This window comes from Dromaius novaehollandiae, chromosome 2 (assembly GCF_036370855.1).
Source record: "Dromaius novaehollandiae isolate bDroNov1 chromosome 2, bDroNov1.hap1, whole genome shotgun sequence".
Lineage (NCBI taxonomy): Eukaryota > Metazoa > Chordata > Aves > Casuariiformes > Dromaiidae > Dromaius > Dromaius novaehollandiae.
The window spans coordinates 102,502,119-102,527,225 of record NC_088099.1 but is presented as its reverse complement, the minus strand read 5'-3'; the positions used below and the strand labels follow the sequence as shown (position 1 = coordinate 102,527,225).

At 41.2% G+C, this 25,107-nt stretch overlaps 1 protein-coding gene across 3 annotated transcripts in view; it reads left to right on the top strand.

Moving 5' to 3' along the window:
• Positions 1 to 1,426: 1,426 nt before the first annotated feature.
• Positions 1,427 to 25,107, top strand: part of DSP (desmoplakin) — a 41,280-nt gene continuing 17,599 nt past the window's right edge. The window contains exons 1-12 of one of the 3 annotated variants that reach the window (XM_026114844.2): positions 1,427 to 1,936; positions 11,425 to 11,527; positions 13,306 to 13,454; positions 13,806 to 13,980; positions 16,679 to 16,807; positions 18,000 to 18,050; positions 19,044 to 19,205; positions 19,995 to 20,099; positions 21,358 to 21,453; positions 22,020 to 22,145; positions 23,012 to 23,164; positions 24,712 to 24,866. In XM_026114844.2, the coding sequence (XP_025970629.2) occupies positions 1,743 to 1,936; positions 11,425 to 11,527; positions 13,306 to 13,454; positions 13,806 to 13,980; positions 16,679 to 16,807; positions 18,000 to 18,050; positions 19,044 to 19,205; positions 19,995 to 20,099; positions 21,358 to 21,453; positions 22,020 to 22,145; positions 23,012 to 23,164; positions 24,712 to 24,866 (1,598 nt within the window). In that variant the 5' untranslated portion in view covers positions 1,427 to 1,742. The remainder of the gene's footprint in view (positions 1,937 to 11,424; positions 11,528 to 13,305; positions 13,455 to 13,805; positions 13,981 to 16,678; positions 16,808 to 17,999; positions 18,051 to 19,043; positions 19,206 to 19,994; positions 20,100 to 21,357; positions 21,454 to 22,019; positions 22,146 to 23,011; positions 23,165 to 24,711; positions 24,867 to 25,107) is intronic. The other 2 variants (XM_026114845.2, XM_026114846.2) reach the window with 2 other exon arrangements.

The window sequence follows — 25,107 nt, the reverse complement described above, 5'->3', positions numbered from 1 at the left end:
TCTGTAGCATTAGTAGTATGTATTTGCTATTCTTGCTCATCCTTACTGCTTTTCTATTCTGCTCCCTGATGACTTGGAATATAATGTCAAATTGTGCAGATACAATCTTTATTCAAAAAAGCACCCCAAATCCACACATATATATGTGTATATATATATGCACAGATATATAATGATGCATGCTAAATATAATATAGAACATATATTACAATATAGAAGTCACTGTATGACTTCATAGATAACAGCCAACTTGCATTCTGCCTCTTTGTAGGCATTCTGCCTCATTCTGCCTCCCTCATGGCTCCAGGCGGTGCCTTTAGGATGCCTTTTGGGATCAGGTAACTCCATGTTTGATTGGGACAACTCATACCTCCGCTATGCTGTGCTCACCACCACCTTCAGCAGCAGGCCAGGTCCTCACGATTTATACCATGATACTCCACCAGTTTCAGTGGCATCAAGTATAATTGCTCTCATTCAGTTTTCTCTTGAATAGCCCCAGAAGTTTTGTCCTTTGGTGTGTCAGGGTTATTTTTATTTATTGCTCTTTGGCATATCTCTAAGATCTAAAATACCAGGAAAATGATTGGTGCAGGAAAGGCAAAAGTGGGCCGAAGAATTTATGGACGGCGTGAGCTGCCAGTGATCTCCAACATATTTAAAAAGCCTACGGCACATACATTGTCACAGAGCATGACTGATGGGTTGCACCTCACTTTGGGATGGACACCTTGGGATTATTTCAGAAAAACCTGGCAGGCTATTCGTGAGTGACTGCAACTTCTTTGAATCTGGCCATCTTTTCTATCTCCTCTGACATCACGGACAAGTGGCCAGAAGAACTGAGCAGCACAATTAAGCATAGTTGTGAAATTATTCCAAATTGATCCGTGAGCCTGACGCAATATGCAATGGCTGAGAATGAAGGAACCGCTGGGTATCTATGGCAAACTGCCTTTGTTGATACCCTGCACACACACAAATGTGTTAAAATGACTTTGTCTCTAGAATCTGGATTATTTTTTATTTTTTAAGAATAAAGCTTAATTTCTGGAGCACCAGAACGCAGACACCAAGAAAAAATACCAAGTGAAAAAGTCAGTTTTAAACACCTGGGAGGGAAGCCCACAAAAAAAAAGTTGGAAAACCAGTGTCAGGCTTGGGCTCTCCCCTCGTGGCGGGGGAGGCCTGGCTTCGTGTCCGGGCCTCCCTTGGCGGTGCTGCGTGTGCCCACGGGTGTGCGTGGGGCGGAGGAAGGTGTTGCGGGGAGACCGGGGCGCCCGTGGAGGCGGCAGGCGGCCGCGGCTAAACCTGCGGCAGCCGTAGCGGAGGGAGGCGGCAGCGGCTCCCCGCCCAGGCTCGCCGTTTAAAACCGACGCTGAAAGGTGTGGCTTCGCCTTTCCTGTGCCGGCGGGGACGGTACGGCACGGCACCTCCGCTCCCACCGCACCGCCACCACCAGCAGCCCCCTCCGCCGCTGCCGCGGCGGCGGCGCCGTCTCCCGCCCGGGCACCGCCGACGGGACCCCCCGCGCCGCAGCCCCGCCACCCCCGAGGACGCGCCCGCCCTGCCTTTCGCCGCGCACCTTTGCTCCCACCTCGGGCCGCGCTTCACCGCTGCGGACAGCGCCGTCCCCTTTCCCCCCGTCGCGTTCGGGGTTGTCCCCCCACGCCTCCCCCTAAGCTCCCCCCGCACCACCCCCTCTCCGCGCGGGCTGCGGCGGCCGCCGGCGCTGCGCCGACATGAGCATGAACGGCGGGTCGCACCCGCGGCTCAACACCTTGGGCAGGATGGCGCGGGCCGACTCCGGCACGGACTTGCGCTACGAGATGAGCTCCCATGTGGCGGGGGGCAGCGGCGGGGGCACCACGCACACCCACAAGACCTACTACTACCAGAAGACCTACGGCGGGGACTACGCCTCGGACGGATACGGGTAGGTGCCGCCGAGTCCCGACGCGGGGAGCCCGCAGCCGCAGCGGGGTGTGGGGGGGAACTGCCCGGTGCGGGGCGGCACGAAATGGCGCCCCCGCGGGGCGGGGCGGCACGAAATGGCGCCGCCGTGAGGGGCAGCAGAGAAGGCGGGGTGGCGGCCCCCAGCCTCCGCGCGGCTATCCCGCGGCACCGCTACCGCCCTCAAATCCCTGCGAAGTGGCGCCGCTTACGGCCCCCGGCCCGGTTCCAGGTTTGTGCCAGGCTCAGGTGGCGGCCGTCCGGCAAGGCGCTGGTGCGGTGGTGCAGGTGAACTTCCTTACAGTACGGCCCACAGTTCGGTTTTACCTGTAATCAAGTTTGCTCTCTTTTTTTTCCCCCTAAAAAGACTAATTTTGAAAGCCTTTTACGTGCAAACAAAGAACAGTTTTAATTATCGATACTTTTTTTTTTTTTTTTTTTTGCTTTTCATGGAGATTCTCTATGAAGAAAGTAATGGGATTAACAGAAGAAATGTGCCTTGGCCTCCCCTTTTTACTTCCTGCTGTATATGCATTTATATTGGCTAGACTGACACAGCCGTTCCGTGTTGATACAACTTAGTTTTGCTTGGTGATGCAAAATAAACTGTCTTGATGTAAATATCTCTATATGTGATACATCCAGTCTCAGGTCTCACTGCCGCCACCAGCAGTGGCATGACTACGCCTGCAAAACCAAAACTAGACTAGTGGGAATCCATCTTCTCTGTGCCCTTGCATTTGTTTCTAGCCTGTGCCAAGCATGAAAGTTTAAGGCCAGAATCTTTGATGCAGTTATCCCTCATCTTTGGTGGCTGAGGAGAAAAAATGTGCTCTAGGCCACGCTGCGGCCTGCTTTCCCTCCTCCACCCGTGTTAACTTGAATTTCCATGCTGCTGCTGCAAGCACAGTGGAGGCCGTGTGGAGAGGGCGCATGCCCTCAGCTCCGGTCAGGCAGCACCTGCTCTGGTGGCTTTGAGGTGCACCGGAAATCTGCGCGCATCAGTTCTGGCAGAGGCTTTGCTCTGAATGCATGAAAAATAGGCACAGTGGTGATGAAGACTTCTCCATTAATCCCCTTGGCATGGGATTGACAGGACTGAAAAGCAGGCGCCAACCAGGATGACTGAAGGAAACAGTCCCGGTGTATGTAAGCCACCCGTACCAAACCCTGCTGTTGATTACTCTCTGGTACATGAGGAATGGTTCTGTTAAAGCTACTGGTCTAATTATTGGTGCCATGGATTTAGGAATCATTCGTTCAGAAGGGCTGCCATGGAACTTGGGTTAGAACTTAACCCCCAATTTTACTGTTAGGACATCTTGATTATCTTGCAGAAAGATGTTAAAGGAATTAAACGTATACAATAAGCAGTGGATGACAATGTGCAAACTTTATTAAGCATATCCACAAATGGCCGTTGAGAAGTGACATTACCCTAGCCAACGCCTAGAGCTCTGTTTCGGTGCTTCAGACCTGTTTTAAGAGAACCATGCAATGGAAGACAAGTTCACATTCCATCTATTCTTTGTTTATTACTTTGTCCAGTTGTTAGTTTTAGTTCTTCATTTGCCTTTTGGTTTGGTGTGTGCGTAGGTATGTTGGTTATAAATAATTTCTGCTATAACATATGTATGTACTACTACAATAACCTGAGAATACCTATTTATTGCTATACAGTTAGAGCAATTCAGTGATTTATGAGGGAAGATTATACATACTGGGATTGCAGAATGCAGTACTATATTGCATTTTTGAAGGCCTGTTTTGCTAGTGGTGCTCCATCGCAAGTACCTTTAATGATTGTAGGAGATAGACATGAAAAATTAGTGGCAGAACATGCTACTTCCTGACCATTTTCTGTTTCATAGACTTTACTCTGGTTCAGCTGCATTGGCTTCACTGGAGTAACTTCCCTATTACTCCTGACTTACGCTAGAGGAAAAATACCTTCCTTTAATTTAGCATTCTTTGGCTTTTGTTACATATTCTAAGCCAGTCTTTGGTTTGTTTGGTTCTTCTTTAGCTTTCAGGGGTGGCGTAGCAAGAGTAGTACAAGTGCCCTTGTATCAACAGCCTATCATTTGCTCTCTGCAATGTGCAATATTTGTATCTCCTTTTTGAAAAGGCTTATCTGGCACAGGATTTGCAATAGAAGTGCCTCTTCACTTGACTGGGAGGTCTCTGCATGGAAATAAAGACCCCTGTTAATGAGATTGAAATATATGCATGTATAAAAATACATTCATATAAAATACATATATTTTTCTTTAATATATATATATAAGACTATTCAAAACACTTTACATAATTATTTACAAAACATTATATGTGTTTGCACCTTACTGAGTTGCATAGATTTATTTTTAATTGGTGCTGATTTTAATTAGAATGTCTTCCAAAAAACAAAACAAGGGTTTTGTTGACTGGTAAAAAATCAGTTGTGCCTGATTTTGCACTTGTGCTGTGTGCAGAAAATCCCCTAAATCCTGTGCATGTTGTGTTTGCAGGATCATGGCCATAACCTGTGAATTGGTTTTAATAATTGCACTCAGCCTGATATCTTTTGTGCCAAATTTTAGTGGCAAGTTACTGAACTCACAAAACTGATGCCTCTTTTTTAAATGGGGAAAATTACTGTGCCTTAATTTTAAATGCAGTAGGATTCGACTTAGGGTCGAGTCTTGTAACTTTTGGGGCGTATTCCGCCAAACAAGTCTGTGCTGAGTATTGCATTACTCACAGAGCAATGTAAGACGCTCCCTACCCGTAGGGCTCCGCAGGGTGCTTTTACAACATTCCCAGTTTCTTCTGGCTTGGGAACTCGGAACGAGCTTGGCCTTGAGTACAGATGCACAGCTTGACCGTGAGTCACACGCTACAAAACTGCCAATTCATCAGTCAAATATTTATTGATGTCTTTGCTATGGAGAGATAAAACACAGATGCACTGTGGAAGAAGAAAAAAAGACAGATGCATATTGTGCAATTTTCAAACTTCTTCAACGTTTGCTTTTTTGCCCTTCCTGTCAGCCTTGCAGTGGTCGCAGGGTCCTGGTCAAGATGAGTAGTAATAGAGCCGGTGTAACAACGTCATTCCCTTTAAACTTCTCTGTCAAGTGGCACACTGGACATAAAAAGTGACCTAGTGACTAATAAAAATACCAGAAGACACAGGGTAAAGAATACATCTGAATTGCCAAATACCTATCATGCTAGCAGAGCACGTATTGTACTTGAGTCAGCAAAGTCTTAACAACTGGTAACGCTGCAACAAGATAGGAAGAAAACCAGATTGCACCTTTCCTAACTCACCTTTTTTATGAGTGTATCTGTGGTACCACTTCCATTTCAGGCTATCTGTCTTTGAAAGAATAAAAGCCTCTGTTAGGTGGAGGGTTTTACTACATTTCAAGTGAGTCTTCTCGAGAGGAGGTGTATTTCCTTGATCTTCCTTCCAGGCTGGACTCTGGATTCAGTACCTTCCTCTCTCAGGCTTAGAAATTGGAGAGAGAGTGCTGCCTATGCAAACATTTGTTCAGCCTATTATAATTACCAAGTACTGCCTTTCAAAATGGTGTCATTGTTTCTGGTGATTGATATTAGAAACCTCACTGAAAATGTACCACTCAAGAGTGTGAGAATTTTCTTCACAAAGGTGTGGCAGGATTCCCTGTGAAATCCTGGTTCCACTGAAGGTACTTGGCCTTAGTAGTTTTCAGATTTCACCAAGGATTTTTTAATGTATTTCTAATGGTATGAAGTGCCCAGTCATTGAAGATACTTGTATCTTTTCAGGTGTTACTGTCATCATGTCCTAACCTATGTGTGTCCTCAAAAGACAGGACCAGCTTGATGAGACTGCACTGTGCCAAAATTAATACTAATTAATACAGTGATATATATAAAGAAAATCTGATTATGACATTCTTGATTTTTCTGACAGTGGTATTCACCTTTTCTGAGAAAAAAGTTATTTTATAGTATTTTAATTTCTAGTTATACTCTTATGAATATTGTGATTAGCCATCTTGTATCCACTTCTCTCCAAAGAATCTGTATTTGTCATAATTGGCATATGTACATATATGTTAAAAGCATTTTCTGATACTTGATTTGAGTGTATGTGTGTATTTGCAGGTGCACACAAATGACTAGTAGGCAGCAGAGGGGAGGTTAAGCCAGTGATGGATGCAGTCTTTGTGCTGGGAATTTAGAATCCAGTTCAGGTTTTTCCTTTAACTTCTGTACGCTGGGCATACCAGGTAGTCCCTGGATGAATCCCTGTCTTGTTCAAACAAGTTTGTGTGGGTGAAAAAAAAAAAGAAGAGGTGGTATTATTTTACTCGGCTGCAACCTTGCTGTCGGGTATGGGAGTTGCTGGATACTTTGAGCTTGCAAAAAGACCTTTTCAAAAGCTTGCTTTAATTTTTAAATGGAAAAAAAAATTGCTTTTAATTTTCAAAAGGCTAAAACTTTTGTGGAGCAACCAAAAATATTTCACAGGGATTATTCGTCTTTTGTATATACTCTCTCAAATCAGATCTTCGGGCCAAGAGGATCCCTTTGGTGCTTTTCAAAGTTTTGAGGAAGTGTGAATCTGTTGGAAAGCTCCACGTAGCAGCCAGACCTGCTTCTGCATGGCCCCTTCACCCTGCTTCTCTAGATGCTGATAGTCCCTCAAGAAATACAACAGCCTCCTGATGTATCCTAGCAGCAGCAGGACTAGAGCAGCCTTCGTGCCCCATAGGTTTGCACTGGGAGCATGCTTGTCTTTAGCAGTGCTGTGCAAATGAAAAAGCAGAACGTAACTAGCTTTCTCTCTCACCGCTCGGGTTCTCCATTAATAACAACTCAACTGGACTTGTAAGGGTGGAAGATAAATGTTTACAGAGGTTATATAATTTATTCCAAAATGTCATTTATGACCTCTTTTTTAACTGCTTTAATGTGTCAGTGGCAGAAGTAATCACCCATGGTGCATTGTGGGGAAGCAGGCACCAACTGTGTTTGGAGTATTTATCTCAACTCTCATGACTCATTGCCTGACCTTGAGAGCATTTCTCAGCCCTGTTTACAGCAAGCAGGAATAGTTAGTTCCTGTTTCTCTGTAGAGCTGTGGATCTTATGAGGATCACTGATTGATTACCAGTTAAGTGCAAACCTAGTTCAGAAATTGAGGATTCACCAGTAAAGTCCTGGCTGAGTTTAGCTCAGTTGGTGTACTGCAGCAGGGAGATGTTGTTTAAAATACCATTCTGCACAAAGCCTGGTTGTAGCGGCAGTCCTGGGTCATCCCCTCATTTCTCTGGGAGAGCAAGAGCTTAGTGTAGCAAGGCAGCAATGTGTTCTGTCTTACATGGAGCAAGCAGGGTGGTTTCTGTACAAAAGGACCAGAACCTGAAGATGCTGTGTCTTTCCTAGTGCTCCCCTGGCAGTAGGGAGATACAGGGTTTACATTTTAAAATCAGAAGCTCTCCCCAAATCAAGTGATTTTTCTGTGTTTTGATGTATTCTGATAACTTTGAGACAAAGACGCTCTTCCTGTTTCTTTTCCTTTGTTCCTTTAATTGTTAATGACTATTAAATAAAGTCATTTTAAGAGTGTCTCTCTGAAATTCCTGATTTACCCTCAAAATAAAAGTTGCAATCTGAAATTTTGAGTTGTAGGTACAAATGGGTAGTTAAGTTCTGAAGCAGTCCAGCGTTTTTCAGTCATCTGTGCTGTTTCTTAGACTTTACAAAACCAAAGCAGTATAGCAATTAATCACATCCTTGCAAATATGTATATTTATTAGTAGAGTCCATGCACTCTTGTTTTATAAGACCTGCCAAAAGGCCCAAGTTCCAGTTCTTTCCCTTTCTGCCCAGATAGCTAGGATGCTTGAATATGCATACTATGTTTACAGGAATGCTCTAAATCAAGTGGAAGACTTGTCCGCATTTTCACTGTGCGCATCTGCAGTCTTTGGTGCAGCAGGATTGTATTCACCGATTGAGCTTTAGATACTGCCACAGTTAAAAGTGAAAATGAATTAAAAATGTCATCATAAAAGCAGTAGTTACTACAACGACCAAACATTACTTGCACTTTACTCTGTTTCACATAAACAAAATCAGATGAAGCAAGAGACACACTGACAAAATACCTTCCACGGTAATCCATTTAGTCTGTGTCAGGTGAGGATTTTCAGGGTCCTACATCTTTCTGAGGGACGTAAATGTATTTCTGTTACTAGCATCCAGGTTAGGTGGTTGTACTTTGAAAATCTGAGTTCTTTCTTGCCTTCACGTTATGATGCCACCTACCATGATCATGCATTAGGTTTCTTTGGTTGAGTGTTTTTTTTTTCTGTATGACAATGTACTGTGTATGGTTTTCCTTTGTCTGGCTCTTCCTTCTGCCTCAGGGTGGGTTGTCTGCTTACTGTGCATTGGGGCTTCTGCTTTGATCTACTCATTCCCATTAAAGGCCTGTCAGCTTCAGTAAGAGGAAGATTATGCCAAAGCTGAAGGCTTTTGAAAGTGCTTATGAAATGCTTTCCTGTCACATGGATGAAAAATGCTAGGTTGGATTCATGTCAGATTGTGCTAGTGCCATCTTCTATGCCAACCAATGTATGTTCAGGTATTGTCTTGCTGCAACTATTTATCCTTTAAATATATCCTTTAAATATCTTTTTACATTTGGAGATTGGTTTATGTTCTTCTTGAGTGTATTTGTGCACCTAAATCCTCTTCAGGTGTCAAGTCTTTGAGTCGTCTGGACTTAGTGGAGCTGTACCATTGCACATCAGCTCCTGTACTGCCATCTCCTTTCTCTAGGCATGCCCAGTAATGCAGTGTAGCACCATTTTTAGTTGGCTGATAGGATGAAAGTCTTTAGGTCTCCCAGTGTCATCTGCTGCATTTAACAGGCCATTTCCTTTTCACCCACTATCCTCCTACTGATCTTATTATTGTTGTATTGACTAACACGTAACAACAAAAAAGATATCTGAAGTGCTAATAGCTTCATTGCTGAAAAATTGTGCCACTTTTCTAAGGTCGTATTGCTCCAGCTTCTCCCTGTGTTTTTGGTTATGTCTTTATCTACTAGATAAGAGCCTTTAACACTTACTGCTTTCTTTTTATGAAAGTTCCCATGAACTGTAAACAAGTAGCTTCTAGATCTTTATTTGAAAATCTAATGCAGAGTGCTCTTTTGTTTCCCACTGCTCCCATTTGCTCTTGTCAGTGAGTCAGTTTTGTGCATCTGTATTAAACAATCTTCAGTTTTCTGACTTTTTTATTATTTGGACAATAATGCTGGATGTCATATTCTAATATCATTGAGCTGAACACAGAATACTTGTAATTCTACTTTTTCTATCTTACAAATCGGTTTAGTAGTTTGATTTATTTGAAAACAATTTATTTCTTCTCAATTTCTTAGTGTGTTATCTATGACAGCCACTGTTTAAACCTCCTCTCAGGATAAAGTGAAGTGGATTTTCTGAGGTCAATGAAGTTCCACTGAAGCCAATGGAGATATGCTGATTTATTACTGTAGGTACCTGGTTCTCCCCTATACAGTCCTTTTGGGTTTAATGGATATCAGACATTTAAAGCTATCAGGAGATGATTAAGGAAGTGACTGAAGGAGAAAAAATATTCTTCTCATGTTCTAATAAGAGTAAGTTCCCTTCTTTGTCTAATAAGTCTAATAAGTTCCCTTCTTCGTTATGTTTTGCTAATGGTAATAATTGTGGGTGTAATTAATGTAAATGTTTGATGCAGTCAGATGGTTCTAGGTCCAAAGACAACAGCTCTGCCTAATGAGAAGGAATGATTTAGAAAAGGAAGCTGATGGGAAGCCTGCCTTAAAATCCCACTCATATTTTGTTCTTCACATTTGTTTTCTTTCAGCTGTTTCCAAGATACACAGGGGTGCACAGCACAGTAGGGCACAACATTTTTGCAGCTAGAGCGTCACAGTGCAAGTCAGGAGTTGTTTGTAAACAGTTTGTTTTAAGCTACCCGAAGAATATCCAGTCCTGTCTCTGTGTCTTTGAGAGTTTATCCTCTGGCATTAACAGGAGCAGGTTGAAAAAGTCCCTAGAACACTTTACGCTTGTTCAAGAAGCTGATAGGAAAACTACATACTACTGAAGCGCAAACTTACACGTGCTGCATAAGAGCTCTTGAAGTTTGTTAATGAGCGTGTCCCTTCACTGCAGTGATTTTCCAAGAGACAGCTCTTCCAGTCTTTTGCATTGCCAAAATTCTTACTACTAAATCTCATTGGAGTCTGTTAAACTCAGTGGAAAGACTTCCATTGAATTCAAATGACATGCTGGTTCTGTTGAATTGGACAGGTTTGCATGGATAGTCTTTTTGATGTTAGTATTATACTGAAGATTTGGTCTTTTAGTGATTTGTATTGGAAAAGGTTACCTACTGCAAGCATAGGAGTTAGAAAACCAGGCAAGGCTTGGAAGCCTCTTAGTTTCTTACCATCTCTTAGTAGTGGTTTATTTTAGTTTCACTGGGAAGTGCTTTGGTTTGGGAACTGTCTGAGCTTGCTTGGGAGCTCTAATCCCATCGGCTAGGAATGATTGCTAGCTTGAAGCACCTCACCCACATTCAGCTAGCAGTGGCACGTTTTGGTGACTGAATCCCAGGATGGGCATATGCTGAAAAAGCAACATTCTGGTGATATGGATATGGTAGATTCGGTGCAAATAACAATGATGATCCTGCTACCTACCTTGACTTTTTTCCCTACCAGCGTTTTCAGTTCCAGGGTTTTACTTGGAACCTCTAAGCTCCCCCTTTTGTTTATTTGTCAGAAGACACGTCTTCCCACTCCAACCACTACATCTATTTTTGTAATGGCTTATGCATCTTGTAATGCCTTTTTAAGACACTGCACTAGCTTCACATATTTCTGCTGATAACGGGGCCCTTCATGTGCTTGTGTGCTCATATGCTTGCATAGGGAATCCATCCCTGCTTTCTTTTTACACTCAAAGTTCAGTGGCTCTTCTGGTAGTGTGTAGGATAACATAACATAATGTAAAGGCTACATACTAATAAATTGGCTTTAAGAAATATCTTGAATAATTTATTCCTACTGTAGTAACTCCCAATGTGTTCTCAGTCAAAGTTACAAATATCTGCTTCAGAAGAACCCCTTTCTCCTTTACCACGTGCCAGTTTCTGCCTTCTGCTTGATCCTGTGGCAAAGTCATTCTAAGTTGGCTATTACAGAATTATAAAACAGCTATGCTGTTGGGAAATCAGCATTAAAACTTCCCAGGAAGATTATGCAGAAATGTGCGAGATAAAGATTATTTGTCTCTCTGAAGCTTAACTAGATTTATTATTTCATGTAACTTGTCTTAGCTGTTGGGAATTTGTACTTCTTATTTCTCTTTAAAATCTGTGATTGCTCTGTACTTACTTCATCATATTCTTCTCCCCCAACAGTCAAAATGGTACCTGTACAGTTTCCAGACGTCAGAACACCATCCAAGAGCTTTTGCAAAACTGTTCGGATTGCCTCATGCGAGCTGAACTCATAGTACAACCTGTGAGTGCTTTTTGTTCTGCTTATCAAAAGTGATTATGAATATTAGAGGGCATGAATGCTACATTGTTATCTGTACTCAGTGATGTCTGGTTCTTCTTTTGCTTTCTTCCCTTTCTGCTGCTCACGTAAGGGAACTGTGCCGCTTACCCTTGACGTGGAATAGCACGTCCTATGTAGGTCTCCTTCTCCTGTCAGCACTCAGTGTTCAGTAGAACAGATTGAAGTGCATCTGATTAAGAAAAGGGAGACTTTTTAGTTAGAATCCCCCTCCTCCCCCCCAAACTTCTAACACATTCTCCTGGATCTTATTTTTCCGTTTTAGATCAAGGCCACTGTCAGTGTAAACAGTTGTTAGTAATGTTATGACCACTTATACTCTCTTAGTGTATCCTGTAGAATAACAGCATCGTTTTCTGAGCTATAATGCACCTGACCCAGTATAGGAAAACCCTTGGATACATTTATTTTATTTTATCAAGTGATTCCTAAGCAAGTGTATGAGACCTGATTAGAATCTCTTTAACTGTTTCATCTCATGTATGTAAGGATCATCTTTGCTGAATGCTACACTGATATAAACCTATTGTGTTTGGTGGCTGTGTTAAACAGTGATGCTAGACTCAGTCCTGGCAAATGTGGAATGTCCTTGATTCCTGCTGAAGTTGAAGGAAGAGCAGGGTGGTGAGCGCATCCTGCTATTGAGGCTGTTGAGATGCAAAATCCGTTCACAGTTCTTGCAGTAGATATGATTCAATATACATTTTTGGACCCTCTATAAACACAAAAATCCTTCAGGAATGAACTCTGTGGTTAGCAGTTCATTTCCTTTTTGGGGATGCAGCATGCGTGAGCGTGTTTATATAAAAATCAATGCCAGAGTAAATACTGCCTCTCGTTAAGGATTAATATTACTGCAGTGAAGTTAAAAGAAAGCAATGTTTAGTTCCAGCTTGGTTCCACAACATGCATTGCTTACTTTTTTTTTTGAGGGACAAAGTAATGAGGCCCATCAACATTTTCTTTGCAAAAGCAGATCATGCTTGGATTATGTTTGGTTCAGTGTGACTATGTGAGTGGGGGTTGAGATCAAAAAGTCTTGTTTTCCCGCTTAAAACATCATGAACATTTGGATCCACTGTATGGAGAGGGAGCACAGATTATTTGGCTAGACTTTGGGCAATAGGATGGGAGGCAAATGTGGCTAGGCATAGAGTGGTTCCAGGCAGAAAGAGCGCATTCTGTATTTTGGAATGGAAGGAGCAGAGTCTGTAACTCTTAGAGCCTCAGAAAAATTTCTACAAAAGTCCGGGGCAAGATCCAGGAAACCCCTGCTAGGACAGAGTGTTTGTTTCTTTTCCAAACATTTGCACTGAAGTTGTTCCACACACTTGGATATAACTATAATTAGACTATGATTACAGACCTAATTAGAACCAAGTGGGAAATAAAACAGCTGTGAGCAAATATGTACACATTTTTTAAAAAATAAAATAGATGTTAGGGTATAATAATTCTTTATGGAAGTATTTGGTTTGTATTATGTTTTAATAATTCCCTTGTATATTTTATTCATAATAAAGACTTTAGAATGAGTGGATCCTGTATTAATTGGCGTTCTGCCGCATAAAACTGACAATGAAAGACCATAGCAGCTGCCTAATAGTTGGAACCTATCCCACTTCTTAAAAATAATTACTCTTCATAACATCTCCTCTAATATAACCAAGCTGAAGCTTGTGTAAAGAATATTTAATTTAATCTCCATCTCTTTCTTTTAGGAATTGAAATATGGGGATGGTGTCCAGATTAGAGGGAATAGAGATCTGGAAGATTGTTTTGCACAGGCAAATGACCAAATGGATATCCTGGATGGGCTCATCAGAGAGATGAGGCAGATGGGCCAGCCCTGTGACATGTATCAGAAAAGGTATGGCCAGGGAAGGACTGGGGAAGGGAACATGCTACATGTAAATTTGCCGTGTCTGTAGTGCTCACGTTCTCTGATATTGCAAGATGTGACAGAGATCAGCAAAGTGGAACTAAACCTGTTTGGTTTGGGTCTGCTAACATGGAGAAGGGCCTTGTGGTAACATATTTCTCACAGAATTTCATAGATTGGATGTCCCCATGAAATTTTAGCCAATATCATTTTCCATGGCCTAAGCTTTCAGTGTTTCTTTTTGAATATTTGGTGGTCCAGTAGGAGAAAAGAATTGCATAGTTTCCATGTTTTCTAGGTGTTGTCCTCATAGAAGCTAACTGGTTCCTTCACTTTCAGGCTACTTCAACTGCAAGAGCAAATGCGTGCCTTATATAAAGCCATCAGTGTTCCCCGCGCTCGGAGGGCCAGCTCCAAAGGCGGTGGTTGCTACTCCTCTCAGAGTGGCTCAGGCTGGGATGAGTACACAAAACGTGTCACAAGTGAATGTTTAAACTGGATGAGACAGCAGAAGGTAAATCTGTCCAAAGCTCAGAGAAAATGCTAAGAACCGGTGTTGCGTATGAATGTCACCTTGCATACAGTAATGTTTTGGGTGCCAGTAGAACATTAAAGATATACATAGACGTTAATATCTTGTTCCAAGTTTCTCTTTTTTCTCTTTTACTTGCAGCATTGTGCATGCAGTGAATTTCCACAGAAGTACAAAAAAGGATTTGGGGTCGTCTTTTGCAGGGGAAAAAGTGTGGAAGCCAGATGTAAAAACATAAATGTGACACAGCTGTTAACATAACAAAAGGCATCAGCATGTTTGCGTTAGAGATTATAACGCTCAATATTTCCTTCCTTCCTTCTGCAGATACTCTTCATGCTTCATACTTATTTTAACCCTTTATACAGTTAGGACCAGCCTGACAGATTTAACCTTTGTTCAGTATTTTACAGTTGTTCTCCCTCTAATCTATCTTTATCACATTGGGAGCCAGAAGGTAGAGCTGATAGTCACAGGACTAGACTTTCAGAAGTCACTGCCTAAATAGGAACTTCAGCATTTTCATGTCTTAGCTGTTGCATGTGCAGAACTAATTTGCCTTTGCACAGCTGTTGATTGTGTAGCCTAGCGTAGAAAACACATGTTAAAAGCCTGTAGTCTGGTTTTGTGCTGCTGAAGTGAAAGCCTGATGTTTGTGGTTGAACAGTTCTTTCTGAGAGACAGGTAGGGTGTATGGAACAAGGTGGTCAAAGTTAAAATTTTCAGACTTCTGTAGTTTGAAATTGCATTATTTTTAATCTTGCCTTATTAGATTGTTGCTTAGTGATGCTGTCATTATCTGCATATGGTGTTTAGCAGGTGGCTGCTATGCAAACCAGATGAGGAGGGGACAGCTCTGTGCTGCAGCTCACATACTTTTGTGTGAGTGCTAGTCATAGTCTAGTCCTTCAGGGCCCTCCTACACTGTGGCATGTTTTAGAGGAAGAAAGGAAAGTGGAGATACACTCTTTGAGTGGTAACATTTTTACGTGTGATGCTGAGAGAGCAGCAGCAGGTACGATTGCTCTACACATACTGTGGGAGAGCAGGCTAATTGTCAGACCTGCCATGCTTTGAGGAGTGATGTTTGACAGTGCATTGGGCATGTTTCCAGTGATGAAAGATCATGAACATGTGGCATCTTTGGGAGATGAGATGCCACATGACACCCTGCTCAGACACCTCTCATTAGCCGTGGGAAGCATAAGCAAGCACTTTACAGCAGTGTTCCCACGCAAAAGCTCTTATGAAAGAAAAAGCTCTCTCTCTCTCCCCTCTTCAATCCTTAAGGCAAAGCTGAGGTGAGGACAGTAAGCACTTAGCTCCCTGTTGGTTTTTTTTAAGTTTTTACAGAAAATTTATTTTGAACTTTCTACCATGGCTTTTTCTCTCCACAATGCAGACTGTGTCTCACTATCTGCTCATATGGGAACAAGATAATGTTTCCTGGGGTAATGTGATGAGATGTGGGAGAAAGTTCTGAGCAGCTGTGGTTTTCAGTCGTCGTTTTTGTTTTGTGTAATGGTGGTTTGCTGACAGGAGAATTAGGTGGTAGGAGTGCTGGTCAAATTTCCCTTGTAGGACTAGGGAAGGTGCACTGAAATCCAGACAGCCTTTGTTCACATATTGGCAGTCATTCAAGATTGCTCCTGTTGCTACAGACTCTTTATGTATAAATACAATAAGAAAGGTCGAAGTCCTGTAGCTTTTAGGTGGCTGAATGTAAAATGGTTTTGTTTGTTGGAACCTCTTCAGCCCTTTCCTTAAACCCCTTTGCTTGAGTGTCATTCAGGCTTTATTGATATCTGAGTCATGAAGATTTGGCTTCAGGCTGGTAATTATCAAATTCAGGCCCAACACAAGATTAAGATATATATCTTTCTGCTGTGCACACACAGGCATATACACAGAGATTGGTTGTGATTGTATCTTTACAGCATAAAAGATGGTTTGGAATTTGAGCAGTTGAATAATGAATTCAGTGAATTTTAATATTTGAAAATAATGAAACAACTGTAATCAGGTAGTTTTCAAGTTGGTCATTATCCAGGTGCACTGCTGTTTTTCAAAGGTTGTTCCTGGATATTTTCCCTTGGCATCTCCACATTAAATGTTGCCAAAATGCCAGACAAACATGTTCTATAATCATTTCAGTTTACGAATTACATAGCTTTACTCCTGTTTTTTTCATTTAGCTTGACTTCCCTTAACTAAGGTGATTGGAATTATGTGAGTGTAATTAAAATGGAAGTGCAGTGTACTGGGCTACAGAGCTTCACCCTGGGTATTTTCACATTGCATGAATAACATAGTATGACCAGGTCATAATTTGTTTTCAGAGTCACCAGTGATATGAATGTAACTATATTGGAGAACATAGAAGAAGAGTTTGGCCCAAAGGAAACAGAGATGAAAATACACTACTAAGTGTGCTTTATCTAGGCGATTTTAAGCTATTCAGATATTTCCCCTACTTTGTTTCTTCTACTTTGGGAACCTCTCACACCATTTAAGTGATGACAGTTTTAAGAAATTTTTACTCCTGTTCTGAACTTTACCTTGTTCAGTTTTACCCTTTATTGCATAGTCATGTTTTCTTCAGTGTAGTTCCTTGAGGCTCTGGTTTAGATAATAATGTCTTCTTGGAAATGAAAAGACAAATACTCTCTCTTTTGCTTAGGCTGAAATGGAGCTAGTGAAGTGGGGTTTTGATGCAGCATCCATCGAGCAACAAATCAGTGACCACAGGAGAACTCACAATGCCATTGGAGACTATCGCTGGCACCTGGACAAAGTCAAAACAGATCTGGTAATATTTACTGTTTTCTCTTACGCGTTGCTGAGTGTAGATCCATATCTTTGGCTTGACGGTGTTCCATTGCCGTGAGAAGTGCTGAATAGCTCAGTTCTCTTCAGAAAGCACTGATGTCATGATGGCAACTGCTTTCAATGCTGGTACTGTACTATTTTGTGATTATTTTGTGTTCACCTTCTTTCCCAAAAATCTTGAAATGAAAATTTAGTGGCTATGTAACATTTCATTGCTGGGTACAAAGGCTGACAAATAAATCTGATGACATTTTTGGTGGGAAAGATGTCTAAAAATGTCTACTCTCGTGTACTGTCTAGGTATGTTAAAACAAACAAAGTGAAAGGATAAGGTGGGTGCTTAGATACAGCCTTGAAGCAATGAGGGGATTTCTGTGAGAAATGCCTAAACTCTGGGCTAAGGTCAGAGCTTTTTCTGTTCTTGTTTTTGTTTGTTTTCCACTGAGGCTTTTGGTCCCGTCCGAGTTTTGTGACTGGAATAAGGAAGCTACTGCAAATGCAGTAGTTAACTCGCTCTGCTATTAGCTCTGCAAGTAGGGATAGGGGAGAGAAGGCTCACTTTGTTTCCATTCTTCTTTTCTGTTAATTGCTGACATGGGCAAGAGGAAAGAGTTGAATCTGAAGAATCGGGACTCAGCTCTGGAGCTCTGATCTCTCAGCCAAGCTGAAGAGTGGAAGGGATATTAGTTCCTTTTCCCCTTCTGCTTGATCAAGTAAGAAAAATAATGGTCTAGCCCTATGGAATACACGTTCCAAGGCTGTGTGGGTTCACAGTCACAGAAGCAGGAGTAAAAATCAGTCTCCTGCTAAGATGATAGATTATACTACTTCACAATCTCCCAAGCTAGATATGGGACTAGTTGGTTCTGTGTGTCTAGGAGTTCAGTACAGAAAGAGATGCAGTTTCAGGGGCTGTTTTTTTGTGATGCAGGGGTTTTGTACAGCCTTGCTTATGTACTGGATATTGCTGGGGGAAATAAGTTGGTCCAAGCCTTGTTTTTATACTTCTGGTGATCCTCCAACAGCACAACCAGCTATTTCCCTGTATCCCTTGCAGGCATTTTCAAATTACCACCTGAAGTAATAACATCATGGTACTGACACTGTAGAAGAAATATAAGCAATCAGAAACTTATAAAAGACACACTAAATATTTGCTGTCTCTGTTTCAGCGTGAGAAGGCTGCAGTTCATCAGCTGGAAGAAGAATATGAAGGGCTGCTGGTAAGCACAAGATGTGTTCATATCTGATACCCTCTGAATGCTTTTTTGCTTTGCTAGCACTGATCTCATAATCAAGGAATATTTCAGGTTTCACTAGAGTGATAGTTGTATATTTAAGTAATTCAATCCAGCAGTAAACTGGCAGTGTTTTGTAGTTAATATAAGGCTCAGTTTGAATCATGAACTTGAGAATAAGTCATTATCTGTTGTAAAATTGACTTATCCTCAAAAGTAAGGTTCTAGTTTGCACCTGAGGAAGCGGGGTGGTCACTAAGCAGATGAAGAGTAGGACTCTACTCCCCAATGGGAGTAAATGTCATTTATTTATTATTTTATTTTTATATAAATAAATAAATAAATAAAAGATATTATATAATATCATTTAGCAATGAAGTTAGGCTAATAAGAAGCTTAAAAAATCACACTCAAAGCTGGGATGAGAACCAAATTCTTTGTAGGGCTGTTTATCCACACTGGGTCTTCATGTGAAATGCAGTGAGAATCTTATGCAAATGGTAAACAGACTTAACCTTTGGAATTGGCAGTTGATCCCTGTGCACATTTTAAGTAACAGGAGGTGTGTTAGATGTGAAGATGGAAGGAATCTTGTCATCCAGAGTGTCTTTCATGCAAAAGGTACTACTACAACATTAAGGATATACTGTCAGCAGCAAATGCCAATAGAAGTCAGGTTAAATGCTGAATGGTCAGGCATTTCTTGTATTTTCCCCCATGTCGTTTTGCTTGCTGGCTTACATGTCTGCTGTGTTTATGTCTGAAACGAGCTTTCAGAAGTTCGTGACTTTAGGTTCCCATTGTTTCGTAAATCCAAGCATGTTATTCACTGTCCATTGCCAGGTTTTATAGTGGTATGTTTTTTACTGTTATTCTTAGTTTAAACAAAATTTATGTGCTGTGCTTTTGACTTCCCCCTCTCTCCCACACACAGGTTTTTCTGTGTTTATTGCTTCTCATTTCTGGAATTCCTTGCAGAAACACTCCTTTGAGAGAATGGATCAGCTCCGTCAGTTCCAGAACCTCATCCAAGCCACTAGCAGAGAGATCATGTGGATCAATGACTGTGAGGAAGAGGAGCTTCTCTACGACTGGAGTGACAGAAACACTGACATTGCCCGGAAGCAGGAGGCCTTCTCTGTAAGAGAGCCCAACCTCCCTCTCCTTTCCGTGGGCTGCCTTTGACTGTAGTGAGAGAGGCTCAGCCTAGCTCAGGAGGCTGATCATGGGATGGGTACTTCACTCTTTTTGGGGATTTTTATCAACACTTCTGGAGTAAGTACTATGTGACAACCTTTTTACATAGAGATTGGATACCTATTGGAAGATTGTGCTCTCACTCAACTGGCTGTCATGGTTCATTGTGAGCTTAGAAACTGAGCTTTTCAGTACAATTCACAAATAATCATGCATGGCTTGCTAACACAGCCTTTATATTGGTATGTTATACTAAGGGACTTGAATCAAGTGATTTAATTCTCCCTGATAGGACTATGTAGGGGATGAGGGTCCCCATATCTGGTCCTGATCTCTGTCACGAGGAAGTTAAGGTATACAAGAGGGAGCTGCTCTCTTCGAACTAAAAAAGCAATGACAGTTCACATCATTGAGGAGAAACTTTTTCTAGTTCTCTTGTTCTGGATGTTGCAAGGTGTAGTCATACTTGCTTCAAGCAATCCTCTTTGACGGGACGGGCTATATTTAGGATGCTCTGCTCTAGAAGTGACAAGCCTAGAGACCAGAACTGGAATGTTTGTACCTTTTTGATGCTACTGTCTGCGTATTTAACTTTAATAAACTGAATAGAATTAACATTTAATGTTAGCAGGGATAATTTTACACAGTCCTAACTGTCTGGGAAGTTTCAATTAAACCATCCTATGTGATTTACCTTTGGGAGTTGTTTACTACTGTGCTTTGGTTGTTTAGAAACGCATGAGTGAATTGGAGCTTAAAGAAAAAGAACTCAACAAGCTAAAGCAAGAAAGTGACCAACTAGTGCTCAACCAGCACCCTGCTTCAGATAAAATTGAGGTGAGTTAGATTTCCTATGATTTAACTTCACCCTTTAGTTATTATGTGAGTAAAGTTCTCAGTGAATGGCTGTAAATGAAATGCCATGTTTGGACCTCGAGAAGGGCTTGTCTGCCAGAAAGCATGTCCATTTTTTTTCCAGCTATATAGACTGATCTAATAAATAATATTACCTGCTCTACAAACCTGGCCACTAGTACTGCAGATTTCTTAACAGCTCAGGGGAAATCTCTTATTGCTACCAAAACTGATCATAGATGCATATAAAAATTAATATACGGGCTTATGGAGCTGTCTGAATGTAATCAGATTGCTGTATCTCCTGTGAGTTGACTTCAATGCAGCAGAATTAATGGTAGGAAGGCATCCTGTTCTTGTTCTTCTGCTCTCTTAGCAGGCATGTTTTCAAGATAGCCACACCCTTTGCAGAGGGTTTATATTTAATCCAAGTGCAAATACTTTCTGCAACTGAAATTTATAATGCTTTTCTGTAGCTTAGCCAAATAGTTTTGCTTTCACAGCTTGGTATACGTTTACTTTTCAATTACAAAGGCTGCCTCAATTTGAAATATCTCATTTTACTAGAAAATGCTGTAATTATAGTTTCAAGTATATGTAAGAACTCTGAATCTGAAAGAAGTTAATAGAGAAAAAAAATCACTCCTCTCTGGTTTTCAGTATATTTACTGAGTCATCTAGTTTCATGTTGTGTAAAATCACTCTTCACAATTTTCTCTGCAGTCAGTTTCTGCCTTAAAGGAAAGATCCTTGTAAGCTCCAGCAGTGAGGTAAAAAGTCATGTGTAATTTTTTTTAAGACTGTACATGAGGACTACATGAAAAGTTTAAATTTAAAAGTAGTCATAATAAACAGTCATGCTTGACAGTGTCTCTTGGAGAAGGAGAACACAAAATTTGCAATTGAAATATTTTACTTGCACTACTGTTTGTGCTTTTTACTTTCCCAGTCATCCGCTTTTGTTCATGCACTTCAGGCTTTATGCCGATGAAACAGAATTCAGATCATGAACAAATTTCTCTCTGCAACCAACAAACAGGTATTTAACTCTCTTCAGTCAGGTAGATATTTAGAAGTCATGGAATTATATGCATGAGTTGTATTTTTCCAGTGTGCATGAATTTGTTGTAGCAGATCTTTCATTTGCATTTATGTGGAACATAAGTAATTGCACTTGAGTCAAGACATGGAGAGAGATCAGGGCAATGATTACCGTTCTTTATTTTGTTATTTTTGTTAGGCTTATATGGATACACTACAAACTCAGTGGAGCTGGATTCTTCAGATCACCAAATGCATTGATGTTCATCTGAAAGAGAATGCAGCGTACTTTCAGGTGAGTAGCGATGTGGAGAATTCATACTCACTTTTGAATTATACAAGTATTAGACAAGTAATCATTCATAAATTATTACTTCAGTCAAAAACTTCATATTCTGGTAGCATTTACACATTTAAAACATTTGAACATTTAAAAAAAATTCACTATTTCAAAAAGCTCCTTTCATTTGCTAGCAGCGTTGAGTAACAAAAACCCTGTATTTGCTGTTTTCTACATGCAAGAATTTCCAGAGCTGTCGACGTGTTTTGCCGAAGAAAGAGCTTCAGAATTTAGTTTACAGATTCTGAATATGATCAACCATCCATAATAGATGTTATATCTCTCACTGTTTTTGTTAAAAGGGTAAATCCCATCACTGGATAACTGGAAGATACCTTTTCTGTACCAGAATCTTCCTAAATTCGTGCAGAATTATACATAGCACAATGTTATCTTATATTTGTAAATGTTGCCATTCTTCCAGATGTGAACTGAGATTTCTCATGAAAGAAATCCATTGATTTTAGTGGACTTGTTTGTGAGAGAAGTGTATGATTGAAATCACAACTTTTCTCCTGTAGTTTTTTGAAGAGGCCCAAGCCACAGAAAGCTACTTGAAGAACTTACAAGATTCTATCAGGAAGAAGTTCATCTGTGATAAGAGCATGTCGCTACAAACCTTGCTGGAACAGATCAAAGAACTGGAGGTACTGTTAGACTCAACTCACAGATTACGTTTTGGCTTCCATGGAAATCAGTCGCCAAACTGTTATGCTCTTCAGATACCAAATGCAAACCCAGTTTAACTGTAATGATTATATACAGTGCTGTACAGAACTTGAAACATTAGTGCTGTATTGATGTCCATTTATGAGGATAGCCTATAAATGGGTTGGTGTTGTCATTTTACTTCATGTAATACTGTTTAGGACCTGTGCTGATGTCTTTTTCAGTCTGAAATGAGCCTGACAAATTCACAAGTTTCTGACATGCTAACAAGTTAAAAAAAGAAAATACTTTAGTTCATAGGTGCAGGGACAGCTTTTTCCTGAAAGGAGAAGTGTGTTTAATAAATGATCCATTATGTCATTTTATATCACAGTTGTCTCTTTGAAAGAACTTAACTTTTATAGCTGAGTTAACTGTTTGCTCATCAGGAGATGGCTCCTGCAATTTTGAATTGCATCTACTTGAGGAAAAATGGTCAGTGATGTTAAAGGGCAATTGATGAAGTGTAGGCTGCAAGTGTAGTTATTAATAGTTTTTGTAGCATTCATGTTGTAACAGATTTCTTTCCATTTATTCCTGTGTCTCTTACCTCACCTTAAGCACATCATAGATCTGGAAAAAAAACAGCACCTTGTTAGAGTTGCAAAGATACTTACTCTGATGTTTCTCCTCCCTTTTTTTTAAATGGCTGTTTTACATTATAGTCCAAAGACTCATCCTACTGGAGCCAAATGAAATTTTACCTGCAGAGAGCTCCAGATGTATTCCCCTCTCAATTAAACTTTAGGAACTAGATGTGGTTTCTTTTTAGAATTAAGTTTTAACATACAGTTAATCTTTGCAGAATGAAAGAGAGAGAATTCTTGAATACAAGAGGCAAGTACAAAGTTTGGTGAATAAATCCAAGAAGATTGTGCAGCTGAAACCACGTAACCCAGACTACCGGAGTAACAAGCCCATTATCCTCAAGGCTCTGTGTGACTACAAACAGGATCTGGTAGTGTATCCCTTTCTGACTGAGAATGAACATCATGTAAACTAGAACATGGCAAATGATTTGGTAAACAAACTGTTGAACTGATAGGTTTAACCCCTTTGTCTGGTTTTCATGAGCATTTACGTTTCTTCAACAAAAAAGCTCTGACCTTTACTCAGTTTTGAATAAACAAGAGAGGTTCTGTTTGGTTAAGTAAGTCTAATCAAAATACAGTAAATGGTTATTATTAGTCTGGTTTAGATAGTATTAATAATCATAGTTCAAATTAATACAAAAAAGTCTTATTGATAATAGGGTTAAAATTGTTATACAGACACTTCCTGGCATCTACCCTTTTCTTTGGTGCTGTGCTCACCTTTCCAGTGTCCATCTGGGTCCTAAGGTCAACACTTTAGGCTTCGTCTAGCAAAAGGTGGGGAAATGTACAGTGAGTCATTGGCACCCCGAACAATGTGCTGGGAGGGGTATGATGGTGATGGTGGCTGCTTCCTGCTCGGTGCTGAGTCTGCTTGGGTTTATTTGTGTATTTGTTCTTAACAGTCTGCTTACATGCTTATTCTGGTTAGGTGCTCTTTCCCCTCAGTCGTTCCCAATTATCCAGTTTTTCTATTCTCTTTACCTCTAAAACTGGTTTTACCTGGTTCACAAGGTTGCACTTCTGTGGTGACCAGTAATTGACCACTGTGATTTGTGTTTACAGTCTGGGACTTCTGCTGTCTGCACCCTATGTCTACGCTCTTCCATACCACATTTTATTCTAGAGTCACAGAAATTCAGCCCACACAGAATAATTACTTGTTATTAGTGTAACTAAAGCTAAACATGTTTAGGCAATGGTTAACTGACTGCTTGGCAATTGCTATCACAGTTAAACAAGTTAAAGTCTACTCAGGCCAAGGTATGCCCAGACAGGTCCAGAGTCAGTGCAAAGCCTGTGGCCTTTTACTAGTAATGGCAAAAATTATATTTGCTGTCTGCAGTGGAATAATGCAGGGAGGGACAAGATTAATGATAGGAGAAGCTTCCCCGCCTTAGATGTGAGTGGGTTGTACACCTGCACCACAGCCACACTTGTGGCTGCAGGGTGTCATAATTTCTGGCCAATGCAGCTGGTGGATCTCACTCAGCGGCACTGTCTCCTGGTCCCTCTACAAATATGGATGCAGTACTGAACTTCTGTACATCTCCAGGTCATTGTGCAGTGGCTTACAGCTATAAGCCACTATGTAATTTACTGTGGCTGTTTATCCGCACTCTGTATTTGATATTTGTCACAGCAGGCCCCATGGTCCAATGATCAGCTCAACCAGCAACTGCTCAGAGCGCTCTGTGACTCCCATGGTTTGGTTTTCCTGCGTTTTCTTTGCAAGGAGACCAGATTCAGGGGGAAGAGGCCTGTACTGATCTCTTGGCCCAACATGAACCCAGACCTGGCAGCTGCGAAGCACTCCCAGTTCTGTAATCTAGATGCATCTTCTTTGTCCCTCTCTCTTAGAAACCCCACTTGCTTAACTGAAGAAAACATGCTTGTTCTGTGTTTCTTACAGAAAACAGTGCGCAAAGGAGATGAATGCATCCTGAAGGACAATAACGAGCGCAGCAAGTGGCTGGTGACTGGCCCTGGAGGAGTCGATATGCTGGTGCCTTCCGTTAGTCTTATCATCCCTCCTCTCAATCCGTTAGCAGTGGATCTTGCTACCAAGTGAGTTGCCTGGGTTTGTGAAATTACACCTACCACTGAGAGTAGATGGAAGAGTTGGTCAGAATAGCAGTTGACCACAAGACTTGGTCAGTGCCTTGAGTGGGGTGCCTCCTACCCTTATAGGGTGGGGGATTACAGATTAGACTCTTGACTTGAGGAAATTCACTTCAGTGAAACTTGCTAGGACCTGGACTGGAATCTGAGAATATTTAAAACTCAGGTTTTATAACATTTTTCTAAT